This window comes from Parasteatoda tepidariorum, chromosome 3, assembly GCF_982258835.1.
Source record: "Parasteatoda tepidariorum strain Cologne lab strain chromosome 3, Ptep-v5.0, whole genome shotgun sequence".
Lineage (NCBI taxonomy): Eukaryota > Metazoa > Arthropoda > Arachnida > Araneae > Theridiidae > Parasteatoda > Parasteatoda tepidariorum.
In genome coordinates, this window is record NC_141757.1 from 74,228,448 (window position 1) to 74,244,711 (window position 16,264).

Sequence of the window (16,264 nt, forward strand, 5' to 3'; positions counted from 1 at the left end):
CCTGAAACGGAATTTAGATAAATGATAGTAAGCTCTTTAATTCTAACTGTATATCGTTTGGAAAGTGCTTGGAATGCAGTTATTTAACTCTTCGTTTTTAAGAACTTATACAAAAGAAATTCTATTGTTATAACACATTTGACCTCATTTTATAACTCCGTCGTCGAATGAAATAACACTTTTTAGCGAATAATATGCTTTTGTTTAAAATAATTTTTGTGATTTTGTAACAGTTATTTTCTATCATTGCTAATTATAAAAATGGCGCAAAATGTTCTATTGTTCTAAAATATAATGTAAATCTATGATAAAGAAACTATTGGTTTAATTCCTCTAAATTTTAGAGAAATTTATGATAGACAACATAAAATAGAATCTCGCGATTTAATAATGATGTTTTATGTTCTATCGGTTGTAAGAGATTACTAAAAATATAGCTTATTACATTCGAACTTAAAAATATAACATCACACATTCCTAAAGAGGACATGTAAGATGAATGCAAGATGAATATATAAAATATAAGACATGCAAGATGAATATATAAAATATACTCTATGTTTCGGAATATTATCAGGAAAATTTCTCTGAACATGACAGCATTTTATTTTAGAGAACACAAAGTAGTTTTTTGCACTTAATTAATGTCTTTCAATTTTTCATGTATTACAATAAAAAAAATTATATCGAATTTATTATACTTCAATGTTGAACTACAATATTATTACATTTCTTTAAATAATTTTAATTTTGCAATCTTTAAAACAATAATAAAAAAGAAAAGTGTTGGAGAGAAAATTGTGTTTAAGTTTAAAAATAGTAGCAAAATATATAAACTCGGAGTATTACATTTGACTCGATCCTCATACAAATATATGCTGTTACAGAATACAAAGCCGATATTACGGAGGCCAATGTCTATGTATTTATATATCAAGAAACTATTACTACCTATATAAAGCTATAATATTACGTAAATTAAGTAAAATAAATTGAGAATTGAATAAATTAAATCTCCTGCGACGCACCCAAACTTGTATGCTATCATAATTATTTTTCATTTAAATGTTTGTATAACGTAGGTTTTTGTTTTTTTAATATCTTCACAACTTAGTTTTTTTTTTTTTTTTGTTCTCCTAAATGGTAGTAATAATAAACTATGTAAGACCCTCTGGTGATTTTTTAAAAAAAAATATTATAAAACTACATTTCCAACAACTAACATTAAAAATCAAAATATTCCCCGAAAATTTCATATTAGAAAAACGGTAAATAAAAAAGAGTCGATTATTAAACTAAAAAGCGGGTAATAGAAGAATAAAATAATCCATTAACATCTTCACAAGGTTTTTATTCTTATAAATAATACTAATGAACTACTTAAAACATTCTAATAATTTTTTTTATAAAAAAAAAAATTAAAATATGGTTTGTGAATCTACATTTTTAACAACTTACACGGAAATTCCCCCTTACATAAATCCAAACTAAACATGATTTTATTTTCAAAAATGAATAAAGTATCTATCATTAAACAGAAAAACGAGTAATAGAAGAACAAAATAATGAAATCTCGTTTTAGAAACGCTTGTGCATTTTTGGGAGGTTGTTGCGTTCCAAAATGATGCAGCGCCCGTCCTTGCTCTTGAAAGACTTTCTCCGACTAGCATCTTCCCACGTCAAGAAAGTAAAGGTCAAAATCAAGAAGAATCCACACCCCACCCAAGTGAGAAAGAAGATACGTTCGAGACGGGTGGAATATTCCTTTGGAATTCTTGGGCTTCTCTATTCTCTATGTTTATTCGTTGGGTCAGAGGTGATGGTTTGTAAAAAAGGTACGCCCAACCATACACATGTGCACAAAAGGGTTGCATATAGATATACAATTTACTCCCACACGTGGACTCTCCACAAATTGTTCTTGTGACTCACAAGATTTTGTTCTTAATCGGACACAGCAGGTGATGAGATTTGCTACAGGCTATTGTGTCCAGTCCATATGTCCTAGAGTTAAACTATGTACTATTCGTGTTTTATGCATGCCACACATCAAAATTAGTTTTAAAATTTTGTACAACACACAATCTATTGTAGTAGTATAGTTTGTAAGAAATTGTCTTTATATACCTTATTTCATTCTCAAATCGTGCTTTTACTTTTGGGTGAAGAAAAAACCAAAATGTTTTTGATATCTAAAGAATTATTGTGGGAGGTGGAGTTGAAAGCATCAAAACTTGTTTGATTGCCGTAGTACACAGAGGAGAGTTGTCAGCCGATTGTTAGAAAAACTTCAAAGTATCGTCAGGAAATAAAACCTGTGTTATTTTTTTTTACCTGCCTTTTTCTGCAGTAGTATTTCAGATTTTGTTGATGTTTTTGTCTTTTTCTCGATTAAATTTTTATTTTGGACACCTAATGTGTTCACTTTTTTTACATGTGCTCTAAAAATATATATAAAAAGCAGTTACTACGGAAAAACCTAAAGAGTAAGATTCGTTTAAGAGTTATTTAGTGGTAGAATATGTAAAGTGAAATTTAAGAAGCACTCAAATTTAAGGTTTAGGTATAATAGCGACTAATCGTGAATATAGAAAATTTATGTATTAAATGGATGACAGGTTTTTCTACATTGAAAATAATAACTGCAAATTCTACAGAATAATAACTCATATTTTACAATAAAAAACTGTTTGAGGATAAACACAGATCTTTTTCTGCTTTTAATTGTTACCCGTTGTAATTGTACTGCAATATATCTTTTAAACAGGAGTCCTTTTTATAAATAAGAGTATTTTTCTGCGAAATAAACTGTTTTATACTGGCACATTACCTGGCAGTTTCACATGGTATACATTCTAAACTTGTCGTTAAAAATAACCTAAAATGACGCTTAATATGCTGTATTATTCTAACCAATATACTAAGTAGTAAAAGTAGTAGTTTGCAAAGCAAAAGTGGAGCTTACTGTAGAGCATTATTTCTTTGAATTTTCTTTCATACACAGCTCTATCATCAGGACAAGTCGCCTTTACAGCTTCTTCTTTAGTATAACATTTTCCTAATCCTGTTAAATATTAAAAAATAATTTTTTTAAAAATCTATTTAAATTAATATAATTGTGTTTTAAATACAGTAATAATTAAATATGCTTACCTTCTGTGTGGATTTGTATGACATTAGGGGCTTTCAAAGTAATATGAAAACATCTCATACAATCTTCACCTCCAGTGCTAAAATGACGGAAAATGGAAACTAAATTTAACTTTCAACTAAATTTTCATATATTTGTTATTCAAAAACAATAACGCCACTTATTTGGCTAGGAAAATAATAGTAACAGAGCCCGCAGTTTGAAAATTTTGAAATTGAATCAAAGCTTAAATTCTAAATTATATACATACTAAACGGAAAATATTTTAAATATTTAAAACTTCAATTTTTACAAATTTTTATGAGCTTAAACGATGAAGTGCTGAAGTAACATTTCAAGTATTTAAGATTTATATCACAAACATTTTTTTTCTCATTTTTAAAATGCTGTGATTTTCATTCCCATCTTCTCATTTTGGGCCATTTTCATAGCCAAGCGACATAACTTAACTAAACAGTTATAACAAACGTTATGAATTTCAAACTCCCAACAATTCTCATATTTTCAATTTCCGGGAAAACGCATGATTTTTTCGTCTCGTCGTGTTTTTTGTGAAAAACATTGTGTGTAACATTTTGTATTAATTCACGAAAATTTTAGGTTTAGGTCAGAGTCATGTGAATCAACTGAGAAAATCATACATCGAATAGTGTTACATAATTTAACAAATTTGTATACTCATTTAGTCACATTTAAAAATTAAGTCATTTATTTGATTGATTATTTTATCTTATACACTTAGGCTGTCTTTAAGGGGGGGGGGGGAATGAGCTTCAGAAAAAAGAGGGCGCTCCGTTAGTAATTATTGAATTTAATAAATAATGCAATTCGAGTCATTGAGCCACAATTTAATACGATACTTATTCAAACGAAATTAGAGTTTTTTTTAAAAATAATTAATGTATTAAGATTAATTAAAAAGAAGCTTCATAAGCAGCTCTAAAATTGTTCTAAATTTTAATAATTACTCTCATTATATTGTGGTGTAATAAGAAGATATAAATAAAACCTTCTTAACTAGCCATTTTTGATGATCGCATTAACTGAAATACTTTATCATTTTTGTTAATATTTTTAACTCACCTGAAAGAAAACTGTTAATCGATACATTATTTATAACGATATTCTCTAACATAATAACGTATATATTCTCTAATTGTATCTGCATCTAAAAAATGTATAAAGCAATAAAAGTTCCTTTTAGTCAATTTCAAATTAAACTTTGAATCTAAATTAGTTTTTTAAAAGTGCAAATTTGTACTTAATTGCATTGAATTCGGGATTAACAGTCCGAATAGAATCAGGTGCTAAATTTAAATAACAGTTAGTGAGGGGGCTTCTTTTCAGTGCTTTCATTCTTTATTGCTTACTAAAATACCTAAATAAAGATTAGAATTCGCCTATTATCTATGAAAAATACGTATTATTATGAAAAATGTATGAAAACTACGTGTATAATAATTATTTATATACATAAAAATAAATAAATTAATAATACATAAAAATATAGAAATATTTTATGCATATAAATACACTGTTCTTGTTATTAAATTCCTAGTCTTTGTTGTCAAAGAAAATTTCTAACATTTTCGAGGGGAAGGGAAGGAAGAAAAAAAAGGTAATTGCTAACATGAACATTGACCTTCAAAATATCTCACCGTCACACCCACACCCTCTGGCAACTAGCAATGACTAGCAGTGCATAAGATTACTTTCCGTCACAGTTCGGAAGTCAACGTTATTACGTTACAATTTACGGTGAGGAAGCATAAGATAAAAAGAAAGAAAAAAAATGCTTGACGGAAAGAAAAGAAATGACTTAAAATAAAATAATGAAAAGAAAAAAAGGTACCCCACCTGTCTTTGAGGATGACATTGTTTCCCCTTCTTCGGAAACACTTTCCCCAAGGAGGAATGGCGTCCGGCTCAAAAGTTATTTCAGAGAAAGAGGTGGCTGTGTTGCCGAATCCCTCCGTTTGTGTCTGAATCAGGTATGTGCCAAGGTATTCATTGGGGAAGAAACATAACCCCTTCACTAGAAAAGAAAAGAAAACACAATTTCAGACAATATTGCATAATTGTTGAAAAATATTGCAATGTACTTTCGCTTAATTATTGAATACAAGTTGAAGTAACCATTCCGACGGCGATTTTCCAATCCAGAAGCCTTTAACAACTTGTTCACTTCAAAAAAAAAAAAAAAAATATTGATTTTTGGCTTTTTTTTCTTTTCTTTTAAGTTTAGGCAGTAAAATTTTAAGAGAAATTAAAGCTTGCATTAGAATTGCGACCAACTACAGCTTCAAAAAAAGACAGAGTCGTTAAAGCCAGCTGCATAGCTGCCAATCCTTCCATATCTCCCGTAAGATTTTATTTTCATATTTAAAGTGGTAGTGGAACTCATGTTATTCCATTAAACTTTTTGAATTAAAATAATAAATATAAATGAGTTTGACCACCACTAAATCTAAGTAGTTGTAACAAATCGATAAAAAAAATTAATAGTTTTTACGATAGCGAATTTTAACCTGCCCAAAATAAGAATATATTTTTGAGTAAGATTGTTTTTCGATAGTTGTTTTACTGCCACTAGGAAAATCCAATCTCAGAAAATGCGAAAATTGTCAGATATGCCTTTGGATAGTAAATTAGAGTCCCAGCGACTTAATGTTGTAATTAGGTGGGCCGGAAAAAACACTGGAAGTAAAAGCACCGAAAAAAGAGCACCAGAAAAAAGTACCTCAGTAATTATTATGTAAATGTAATGTCCAATTCTATTTGGACCGTTGAACCAGCATTTAATGTAATTAAATAATTTTTCTAACGCAATTAGATATTTCTTAAAAATAAATTCTTAATAGGGATTATTTTTAAGTTGACAGAAATTAACTTTGATTTATTTATCAAATTGATTAGCAGTTTCGAAATTGTTAAAAATTATATAATTACGCTTAATGTGACATGATAATATACAAATAATTTTTTATCATCTAAATATTTTTTTAAACGTTATATTATATCATTTAATTCATTCAGAGATTAACGACTTGAGAGGTTATTCTCTCCATATATATATATGGATGGATGGATGAAGTCATGCGTGGTATTTTTAAAAAGTGAAGAAATCCATTATCAACAACACTAATTTCAAAAACAGAATTTAATAAAAAGAAGAAAAAAAAGAAAGTAGAAGAATTTGTTTTCTAGGCCCTTCCAAATATTAAGAATTAAAAGAATTTATCCCCCCTATGCAAACTACAAACTGTATATTTCGATAAAATAAATAAATAAAAATTCCCACTGTTGCATTAAATTTCTTATTTGGCGACTTTTTTTTCAAATTAAAAAAGGAGTTAAATTACCTCCACGTCTATCATTATTTGGAAAGAAAAAACTCTTAATTTTGAAATAAAATTCGAATTTACTCTGATACCTATAATTTTGTCGAACTCAAAGAAGAAAAAAAAGAAAAGAGAAAAAGATTTTAAGGTTTGCATGGAAAACGAAAGAAAGAAGGTATACAAAATCTTTAAAAAAAAAAAGAAAAAAAAGAAAAAAACATTCTTTAGGGAAAATTGAAAATAATGACTAGGCAAAAGTTTAAATTACTTATTTTTCCTGTTGGAATGCTACCCTGTTTGTCATTAAATTAACACAAGATTTCGAAATTCCAGATGTTTCTCTTTTTCCTTTCTTAAATCTTTCAAACTTCAACGAGTAGTTTAGATTTATAATTTTGTTTTTCACATGCATTGCTGTATCGACTTGTACCATACTGTATACAGGAGTTGCGTCGGCCCGAAAATCAGAAAAAGGTTAGTCATTTTTTCCGATAGTCAATCTGAATTCGAGTTTTAATGGTGAATTTTTTAACTTTACAAAATAAAAAAGAACTTCGAATAAAAGGTATTTAATGGTTTCGTATCGATTACCCTTACGTCTTATAGCTCTTCAAATACTCCAAAATATATATTTATTAATAAATGTACATTAAATGTACATTTAAATGTACATCCAATTAAAAAGACTAAAAAACTTTCGTTTTTTGACTCTGTTGAACAAAAAATACTTGTGAAATAAGAATCTATGGTGTAGATTCCTCCTTGCGAAATGTATAATTAATGTTTTTATTAATCTTAATTTTAAAAATATTGATTGCAACTATTGTGTTATAGGAGTCTTAATAATGTTCTACAAAAGTAAAAACCGTAACAACCTTAAGTAAAGCTTACTTTGCATATGTTAGTATGTTTTATACGTGTATTTTGTGATGTATTAAATGTTTTGTTTGTGTACGAAAACTATTATATTCGTACTAAAACCCTTGCGTCAAGCAATCCTTACATATGAATAAACACTGCAAAAATTTCCGGATCAAATTACGATAAAAAGTACCGGCAGTCATTGTGCCAGTACTTTTTACCGTAAAATCCATTTTTCGCCGGAATATGTTACGGAACGAAAAAAAATTGATATATCGTAATTTTGACAGTAATATTTACGGTAATATTCACTCTAATTAAATAAATATTACTGTCAAAATTACGGTATACTATTGTACGGTAAAAATGGGGATTATGGTAGTGGTTAGAAAATCGGACTCCAGTCCGGAGTATATGCACCGAGTACATGCGAACAAGCGACGTACGTGCTCGTAAAATCTGTGGTCGGTTGCACGTACGATAGGTATAGGGATCTGGAGAAAATTTCCTTCCCCTTCTGATCTATGTCTAAATTGAGGCTATTAGTGGATTTCTGAACAAATACGTACTTTCCCCCTAGTGGGGCTCTCTTGACAAACGAAAAGCGCACCTTCCTAACTTTCGCTAAAAAGACAATGGCTGACGAGCTCGGCTTTACCAAATGTGATAAGAAACAACAACGGTAAAAATGGATGATGCAACTAAAGTACCGGTTTTTTATACAGTAATTTGATAAAAAAAATTCACAGTGTATACATTAGGTCATCAATTAAATTTATTTACGTGTTCTGGTATACATTTAAGTGCACTTCAACACGGAAATTACTTAAAAAGACGTTATACCATGGGATTACCTACATAAATAATTTCAAATTTAAGTACAGAAAAAGTGAATTCAGCTTAACCTAGAAAATACCATGAAGTTTTAAATTTCTTTTAAAAGAGATTATGATACTATAACTGAAATCTACGCAGTGAAGAAGTAATCCTGCACTAATTTGTTAGCATTTTGATATTATGAAAACAATTTTCAGTTTTTGAAATTTCATGGTTTACATTGGGTTGGTTAACCTGAACTCTCTAAATTTTAAGTTTTAAAATGCCAGTGGAGGATAAAAACAGAAATGAAGAGTTTCTTTCGCAATATAGCATCTATAAGAGGTAAGCTTATTAATAGTCCTGGTCAGGGTTGGCAAGTTCTTGACACGTGACGGTTTTTACCGGTTTATACCATGGTTTTTACCGTCGTGTCAAAAACTGTCAAAAACCCATAGTTTTGGCAAAACTGTATTTTTGAGTTTAACTGCTTATAATTTAAAATTAATTCATTTTTGGGCAATAAAATTAGAAAAAAAGTTGTTAAAAGATATTTAAGAACAGATTCTTGCATTTTCCCAACATGATTATATCAAAACATACTATTTGAAGTAAAATATTAGGATACTAAACAAAATTTTCAACATTTCCAAGCATCATTTTGTTTGGCATATTACATTACTGAAGAATGACAAGTCATTCTTGACTTAGAGTTTGTTAGTAGTTACAAGCTTTGAAAGTTTTGTTTAGCTTATTTCTAGTATTTAAGAAAAGCCAAATTTTAAATTCTTCTTTTTAGTTCTTGAATTTATTAATAGTTCCAAGCTTTTTTGTTTGTTTGTTTATTTGTAACAATTAGGAAGTGCAAAATTTTGAATCCTTTGCAAATCAAGCTGTAATGATAAAAGTAATTATCACCATTTTCAATAAGTATATTACAATATTTCTATATGAATGTATATCCTTCTATAAGAATGCATGTATATAGTTGCAAAATCAATAGCAATCATTTACAGCATTCATTTATAAAGGCAATTATGTGAAAATAATATATTGTACCCTATATGCCATAAATTAAAGAAAACAGAAGGTTTTTGACGGTTTTTACCGGTAAAAACACGGTTTTTACCACTGTCATGTCAAAAACCAGTTTTTGGGGCCAAAAACCCAACCCTGGTCCTGGTACATACCGGAATTTGTCAAAATATCGCAATTTCATATCTCAATCTCATTTGATTAAATTTTACATCGGCCAATTCATCAAAAGAAATTTATCTGCACTCTTAAAGCAGTCTTATTCGGTAACTACAGTTATCGAAAACATTTGCGATACTATCATATTCAGTATTCATCATAGTTGATAATATTCATTTTATTATGATATTAGATATTTATCGTTGTGTGACAATGATTATGATATTATCGCATTCGATAACTATAATCGATAAAATTCGCAACTTTATTTTCGATAAAACGATATTTATGAAGTATTCGATATTTATTGTAAGCGATGGTGATACTTTTTAAACTATCGTCATCACGACTTGCTCCTTTTATTCAAAAAAATATTTCTCACAAAATTGTACTAATAATTATCGAACGATTTCTTGTAAATAATTTCATAATAGAGATAATATCCATTCAAAGAATCTCCGAATCGACTAACTTTACCAAAAGCAGGTAATAATAGTTATTTAAGTGACAGTTTTTGTTTTTTACATTTTTAAGGAAAAAGAACAAAATAAAATAAACATCTACGAAGTCGTTCCTAGAAACTCGCTCAACTCAAACTACCCAACCGGATGTGTAAAAATAAACAGTTTTGTTGAAAGGTACTAAGCAGAGGCATCTCTTAAAGGTGGTTCGTATTTTTCGATGAACTTTTCTAACACCAAAAACAAAAAGCGAAGTTCAATTTCCATCAAAGAATGTACAATTGTTATACATTTCTTTGAACAATTTATTTCTTCCACTTTTTTTTCCTAACGATTAATAATGAAGAAAACAAAGTAGATTATCGCAAATTGCAAGTTTACAATAAAACTATTTTCGAGACGTAAAAAATAAATAAAAATGGAAACAAAAATATTTCTTCTTTTTTGTTGTTACGAAATCTTCTTTCATGATTCGCCAAAGAATGCTTTTTCCGGACAAAAAAAGTTTTGTCATGGTCTGTCGCATCAGGTTTTTAATTCTTTACTCGTTTGAACCGAAGTACTTATAATTTCTTGTAATTATATTTGTCTATTTTTGTCTTCATTGCTTGAATAAAAACAAGTATTTTGCCTAAAAATTTGAAAATTGTTTTTAATCATCAAAATTAAGACAAACTAAACGAAAATTATTTTCAAAAACAGAAACTTGTTTACTGTGTATGAATCCAAAAGACAGCATGTTACGATACAAAATGCAATATTAAAGATTGAGAAGATGAACACTAATTACTTATATCTAATTATTTAAAATCAAATGTAATTCTATGATTTGTAATCACACACAAACATGTATTAAACACGCACAAAAAGGGGAATATTTTCTAGAACCTAAATTACGGATATACGAAAGGCCACAAAACGGATATACCAGGGGTTTCCTACTTACATGTGGCCGGAGGCCGCAATTAAAAACACAAGTCAAATGTCGGGTCGCATATAGGAATTTTAATATAGGACTCTTTATATAGGACTCTTTATATAGGACTCTTTAATGTTTGAAGGAACATTAAATATTACTGTCAAATTTTTATCTCAGTTTTTTTAATATTAAAAAGCAAAATAACAAGCGATACAAATATTGCTTGTTGCGTATCATTTTGAATCTTCTCTTAATTGGAAACTTAGTGACAAGATTTTTTTTCTTTTAAATTTAATTCTGTGATAAATTAACATTTTTGTCGACTTATTAGGAATTATATCAACAAGAAAAAAATTCTCGTTCATCTGAAATTATTACTTTTTTCCTCTCATGCGATATTCAATTCAAGGAAGAAAAAAAAAACATGATATTCATTCCCTATTTTATACATTTTAAAATTTGCAAATATAAATAATTTCGTACAAAATGAGTGGTTTCAAAAAGCTAAATGGGAGAACTTCTTCTAGAAAAAAAAAAAAAAAAAAAAAAAAAAAAAAAAAAAAAAAAAAACGAAATAAGAAAGAGCAACATACACGATTATTTTTGTATTTAAATAAATATTTTCTTGGATTCAAAACCTGAGAAATAAATTTTTTTGCACCGTTGGTATGTTAAATTTCACAGAAACGAAGAAATTAGGTTTTTTTAAACGAAAGAATAGTATTTTAAATCCATAGTGATTTTTTATGAAAATTGTCCGCAAAAAAACGACAACTAATACATTTTAGTTCGCTGGCCACAAAAAAAAAGGCTTCGCGGGCCGGATGCGGGCCGCCAGTTGGTAACCACAGGGATATCAAAGGGGGAAAAAAATAGTTGAACATCGTTTCCTCCGTAAGCTTAAAAACCAACCTTTCTGTTTCGTATTTTAAGTTGTTACTATATTTTAACCATTCTTTATTACCCTGTAATGATTTGCATTTCGTATAACTGCCATTCCGCCTAGATATATAACGAATTTGTTCCAACCCATCAATATTTTAAACAATAACCGTTTTGTTCAAAAAAAATTTGTGGAAAGTACAAAATGTAAGTATTTTCTAACTTTGCGAGACTTTTATTTACACCTTAACTTAACTTTTTATTTACACCTTTATGATATAGTGTAAAAAAAAATTTCCACTACTTATTAGGCACACATAAGCATGTATAAAACTGAACGCTTGCTAATAATAAAAAACTACTTTCCGAATTTCCGAGATTTTATAGCCCCCATAGAAAGTGGCTATTTTTATGCATCGCCTAGCTCAGGGGTTTCCAACTTACATGAGAGTGGGGGCCGCAATTAAAAACACCAGTCAAATGGCGGGCCGCAACTTTATCAAAATTTTATATAGGACTCTTTAATGTTTGAAGGAACATTAAATATTACTGTCAGATTTTTAGCAAGTTGAACAAAACAAAAGTATTGAATTACAAATAATAATAAATATTTTCTTGGATGCAAAACCTGAGAAATAAATTTTTTTGCACGGTTGGTAAATTCAATTTCATAGCAACGAAGAAATTATTATTTTTTTTTTCAACGAAAGAAAAGTATTTTAAACCCATATAGATTTTTTACGAAAATTGTCCACAAAAAAATGACAGCTAATATATTTTAGTTCGCGGGCCACAAAAAAAGGATTCGCGGGCAGCCAGTTGGGAACCACTTGAGTTATATAAGCTCTTCCAGCCCTCTTATTTTAAAATGCTTTTCTGTAAACTTTTCTGCATAGTTTCGGGGTTTAAGTAGCGAGTAGTTATAAAAAAAAATCTCTTTAGAACATTTTCGATTCAATGTGCGGTTCATTTAATTCATTAGAAGAAGAAAAAAATTGCTACTCAGCAGCCATCATAAGAGCAATAATGTTTACACCGTAACTGTAACCACATCAAAAACGATTACAATGCACAAAAAAAATAAATCGCAGAGAAAAGAATCGGAAAGCATTTAAGCCAAAATGGCAGGACTTAAGAAAGAAAGAAAAAATAAAAGATTCGAAGTTATATACACGATGAAGGGCACAGTAACACAAGTAAAAGGTGATTTCGAAGGTAAAAGAAAACCGTGAGAAAATAGTCGTATTGTAGCCTTCCAGAAATGTGATCATTTTTTTTTCTCTAACCTCCGCCCATGCAGAAGCAATTATGTGGGACAAACTTGGTTCAAGTGATGGCTTGTGCCATGGTTCGGTGAACAATATCTCATTTTAAAGTATAAAATGCAGCACGGCACAACTTTCTAAAATATAACACAGAAGGCACATCTTATTGATGAGAGTGATTACTGCCATCAACGAGGTTAAAATGTGAGAGCTGCATCCATCATTATGGGAACTCCACGGGTAATTTCCCCTCGGGAAAAAAAAGGGCTGCCTTTTAATGCTTTTTGCAAATTCACAAAATTGCTGTTAAGTTACAGAAGGGTTTTGTTTAGTTTAAATGAAAACACGTTGAATACTTTTTTTATTTTTCTATCGATTGATTTTAATAACAAGTTACCGCGCGGAGGGACAGTATAAAACAAAGTAAAAATTCAATCCTGAATTTCCACTTTTGTATATCTAAAGTATAAAATGTCGCACGGCACAATTTTTTAAAACGTAACAGATGACACATTTTATTAATGAGTGCGATTACTGACATCAATCCTTACAATGACATCAATCCATCAATATGACACAGATATTTTTACATTAGGAAAAAAACACAGCTGTGTTTGAAAGTCTTTTTATTAATTTAATGTTTACAAGATTGCTGTAAAAGTAGCATAAGAATTTTGCTTAGTGCTAATAAAAATGTAAAACAATTTTTTTTATTTTTCTCTTAGCTGTTTTTAACAACACTAAGTATCTGTTACAGCATGAAAAAGAAGATAAAACAGAATAAAAACTGAACGTTAGAAAGTATTTCTTTTTTTCAACACAAGAAATATCTTGAATAAAGTTAGATTATATTTATCTTAGTTTCTCCTTTATTGCGCTCACAGGAAGTATTTGCCCTGGTGTCACAAAGACAAAAGATGATTGATAAAATTAATTAAAAATGAAAGGAGACAGAAATGCATGGTTTATTGCATTCCATTAAGAAAACTACGAAGTAAACAGCGTAGGAATGTATGGTTTACTACATTCTTCTATGGAAACTACAAAGTAGATAGCATAGAAATATATGGCTTACTGCCTTCGACTAAGGAAGCTAATAAGTAGATAGCATAGAAATGTATGGTTTACTACCTTTTACTAAAGAAACTACTAAGTAGATAGCAATGTATGGTTTACTGCCTTCTACTAAGGAAACTACAAAGTAGATAACGCAGCTGGTCATGTCAGAGCATTACATCTCTGCTCGTCTTCAATTTTGTCCGTAGGCTGCAGTACTTTTGCTAAAAAAAAGTTACTTTAAAATCATTGTTTTACTCAGTTTGTTTTGTTCATATCGTTTATTTACTTATATCAGTTTGTAGTGCTATTTGTTAACAAATATTTGTAATTAATTTTGAAACTTGAGGAGAGGAAATAGAACCGAATTTTTCTGTCTTTTTCTATTTTAATTATTTACTTATTTTTTTAATTTATTCCATTTTTTAAAACTAAAAATCATATTTAGGACGCCTGGTTAAAAAATAAATAAATATAAAGTTAGGTGCGTGTGCAATAATTTGACAACAATTTGAAAATTTACAGAAGTTAGTTGTACTAATGAAATACACAAGATGATTCTAAGCTAATACAACTTTTGAGATATTTGAAAATAACTAGAGAAAAAAATCCTTACAATCGTTAATAAAAATTGCTTTATAATTGTGTTGAAACAAGTTATAACTGTACGAATAATAATTATTATCATATAGTTTATAGAGAAAGTGATTGTCTCATCTTTTACTACTCACTAATGTTTACCCTATTAAAAAAGAATACAAATAGTTTAAAACATAAAAATATAAACACGCGTATTATTGACAACTCTTACTGTGAATAATCCTGCAATTCGAGTAATTTCTCTATAATATTCAATTCCTGGTTTAAAAGGAGTAATAGGTTTGTTTAAAATAACATTAATTAAACATTACTCTCACAATAAAACATATATTTGATTTTCACTTGTTATAACTAAATACATCATTGTAAGAATCAATCCTTAATATTGTTGCAGACAATGAAAGGGCGGCTGCAGTCAATTAAAGAGAGAATGGTAGAACACTATTTTCTATTAACTACATTCGAATGGATGATAGAAGAAAAAAAAAATAAATACTCCGACTAGCGGTGATGACTGAATTTCTTCACCCAACTGCCGGAATGATGCCTCCAGACAATTTATGCGTGTTCATCAACTGGGATCTGGTATAATAAGCGGCAAGTGAAATAGGTGTGCCAATCAAAAGTTACGAAACCTAAAGGCCTAATGAGGGAGTATTTTTTTTTCTTCTTTTCTTGAAGGAGCCGAATTTATGGTTGTGTGTAGGACGGCCCTGTGTCGGCAATTAGGCAGATATGGTACAGGCGATGGAATTTAATCTCGCTTTCTAACCTGATGTGGAGACATCCGGTTGCTTTAACGACTTCCCCAGGTGATGAGTTTAGCGGAGAATTGTTCTACCGCTTGTAGATCGCTTATTGGTGATGTAAGTTTATATTCACCAAGGGCTGTTTTAAACTTTCTGCAAAAATCTTCTCATGATTTTGTACATTTGAGAAAACAGGTTTCTGGTTTTTATGATTTTGTGAAAAAAAATATGATTCTGTCTAGACTTTAATACAATATCTATTTTTGGGAAATATCCACTCATAATTTTCGGAATCTGTAATTTCCGAAACTTTTTCTGCTGGGGTCCTGTTTCAGCGGAAAAATACAAAAAGCCTTTTCTTTTAAAGAGTTTTACTTTTAAAATAACGTCATTTTTCCAGAGAATTTTGTGGGAGTGCAAATTTTTAAAATGAAGAATATTGCGAAGGGCCCACTCCACCACATTAAAGTATTTTGTGAAGGGCTCATTTTGACAGTAAAATATCTTAATTGAACTTATTTTCGATTTTTTTATGCTTCAATTCAGGCTCTTTAATTCAGACAGATCAAATGGCGTTTCAATATATATATATATATATATATATATATATATATACACATACATACATACATACATACTATTTTTATTATTATTTTAAAGGTAGTGCCGAATACAATAATTGTCTATATTTCAGTCACAAGAGTTCTCCAAATCTAACAATTAAAATCGAATCTTTTATTACAACAAAAGTTTTATAAATATTTTTTAGTATAAAATTGTACTCAATAAAAAGAATACGCCTAGTTTTTAAATTTATTTTCCAACATAGAAATGAAATTAAAAAAACTTTGATTCAGTTATTTGTTGTTATTTTACAATTTTATGTGTTTGTTTATTTTGTATCGAGTCATAAAACACCTCGTACATTACATAGAACATCGTAAAAAATTAACAAATCTCTACACCGAT

The 16,264-nt window shown here is 29.3% G+C and overlaps 2 protein-coding genes across 3 annotated transcripts in view; one reads left to right on the top strand and one right to left on the bottom strand.

The window, feature by feature from the left end:
- LOC107436691 (uncharacterized) overlaps positions 1 to 16,264 on the bottom strand; it is a 60,636-nt gene that overhangs the window by 16,827 nt on the left and 27,545 nt on the right. For both annotated transcript variants that reach the window (XM_016048491.5, XM_071181513.2), the window contains exons 2-4: positions 5,009 to 5,186; positions 3,154 to 3,230; positions 2,966 to 3,064 (exon numbers count right to left, since the gene is read on the bottom strand). In XM_016048491.5, coding sequence (XP_015903977.1) covers positions 2,966 to 3,064; positions 3,154 to 3,230; positions 5,009 to 5,186 — 354 coding nt within the window. The remainder of the gene's footprint in view (positions 1 to 2,965; positions 3,065 to 3,153; positions 3,231 to 5,008; positions 5,187 to 16,264) is intronic.
- LOC107436692 (sucrase-isomaltase, intestinal) overlaps positions 6,792 to 16,264 on the top strand; it is a 101,423-nt gene continuing 91,950 nt past the window's right edge. The window contains exon 1 of the mRNA XM_071181506.2: positions 6,792 to 6,966. The gene's annotated coding sequence lies outside the window, so the exon portion shown is untranslated. The remainder of the gene's footprint in view (positions 6,967 to 16,264) is intronic.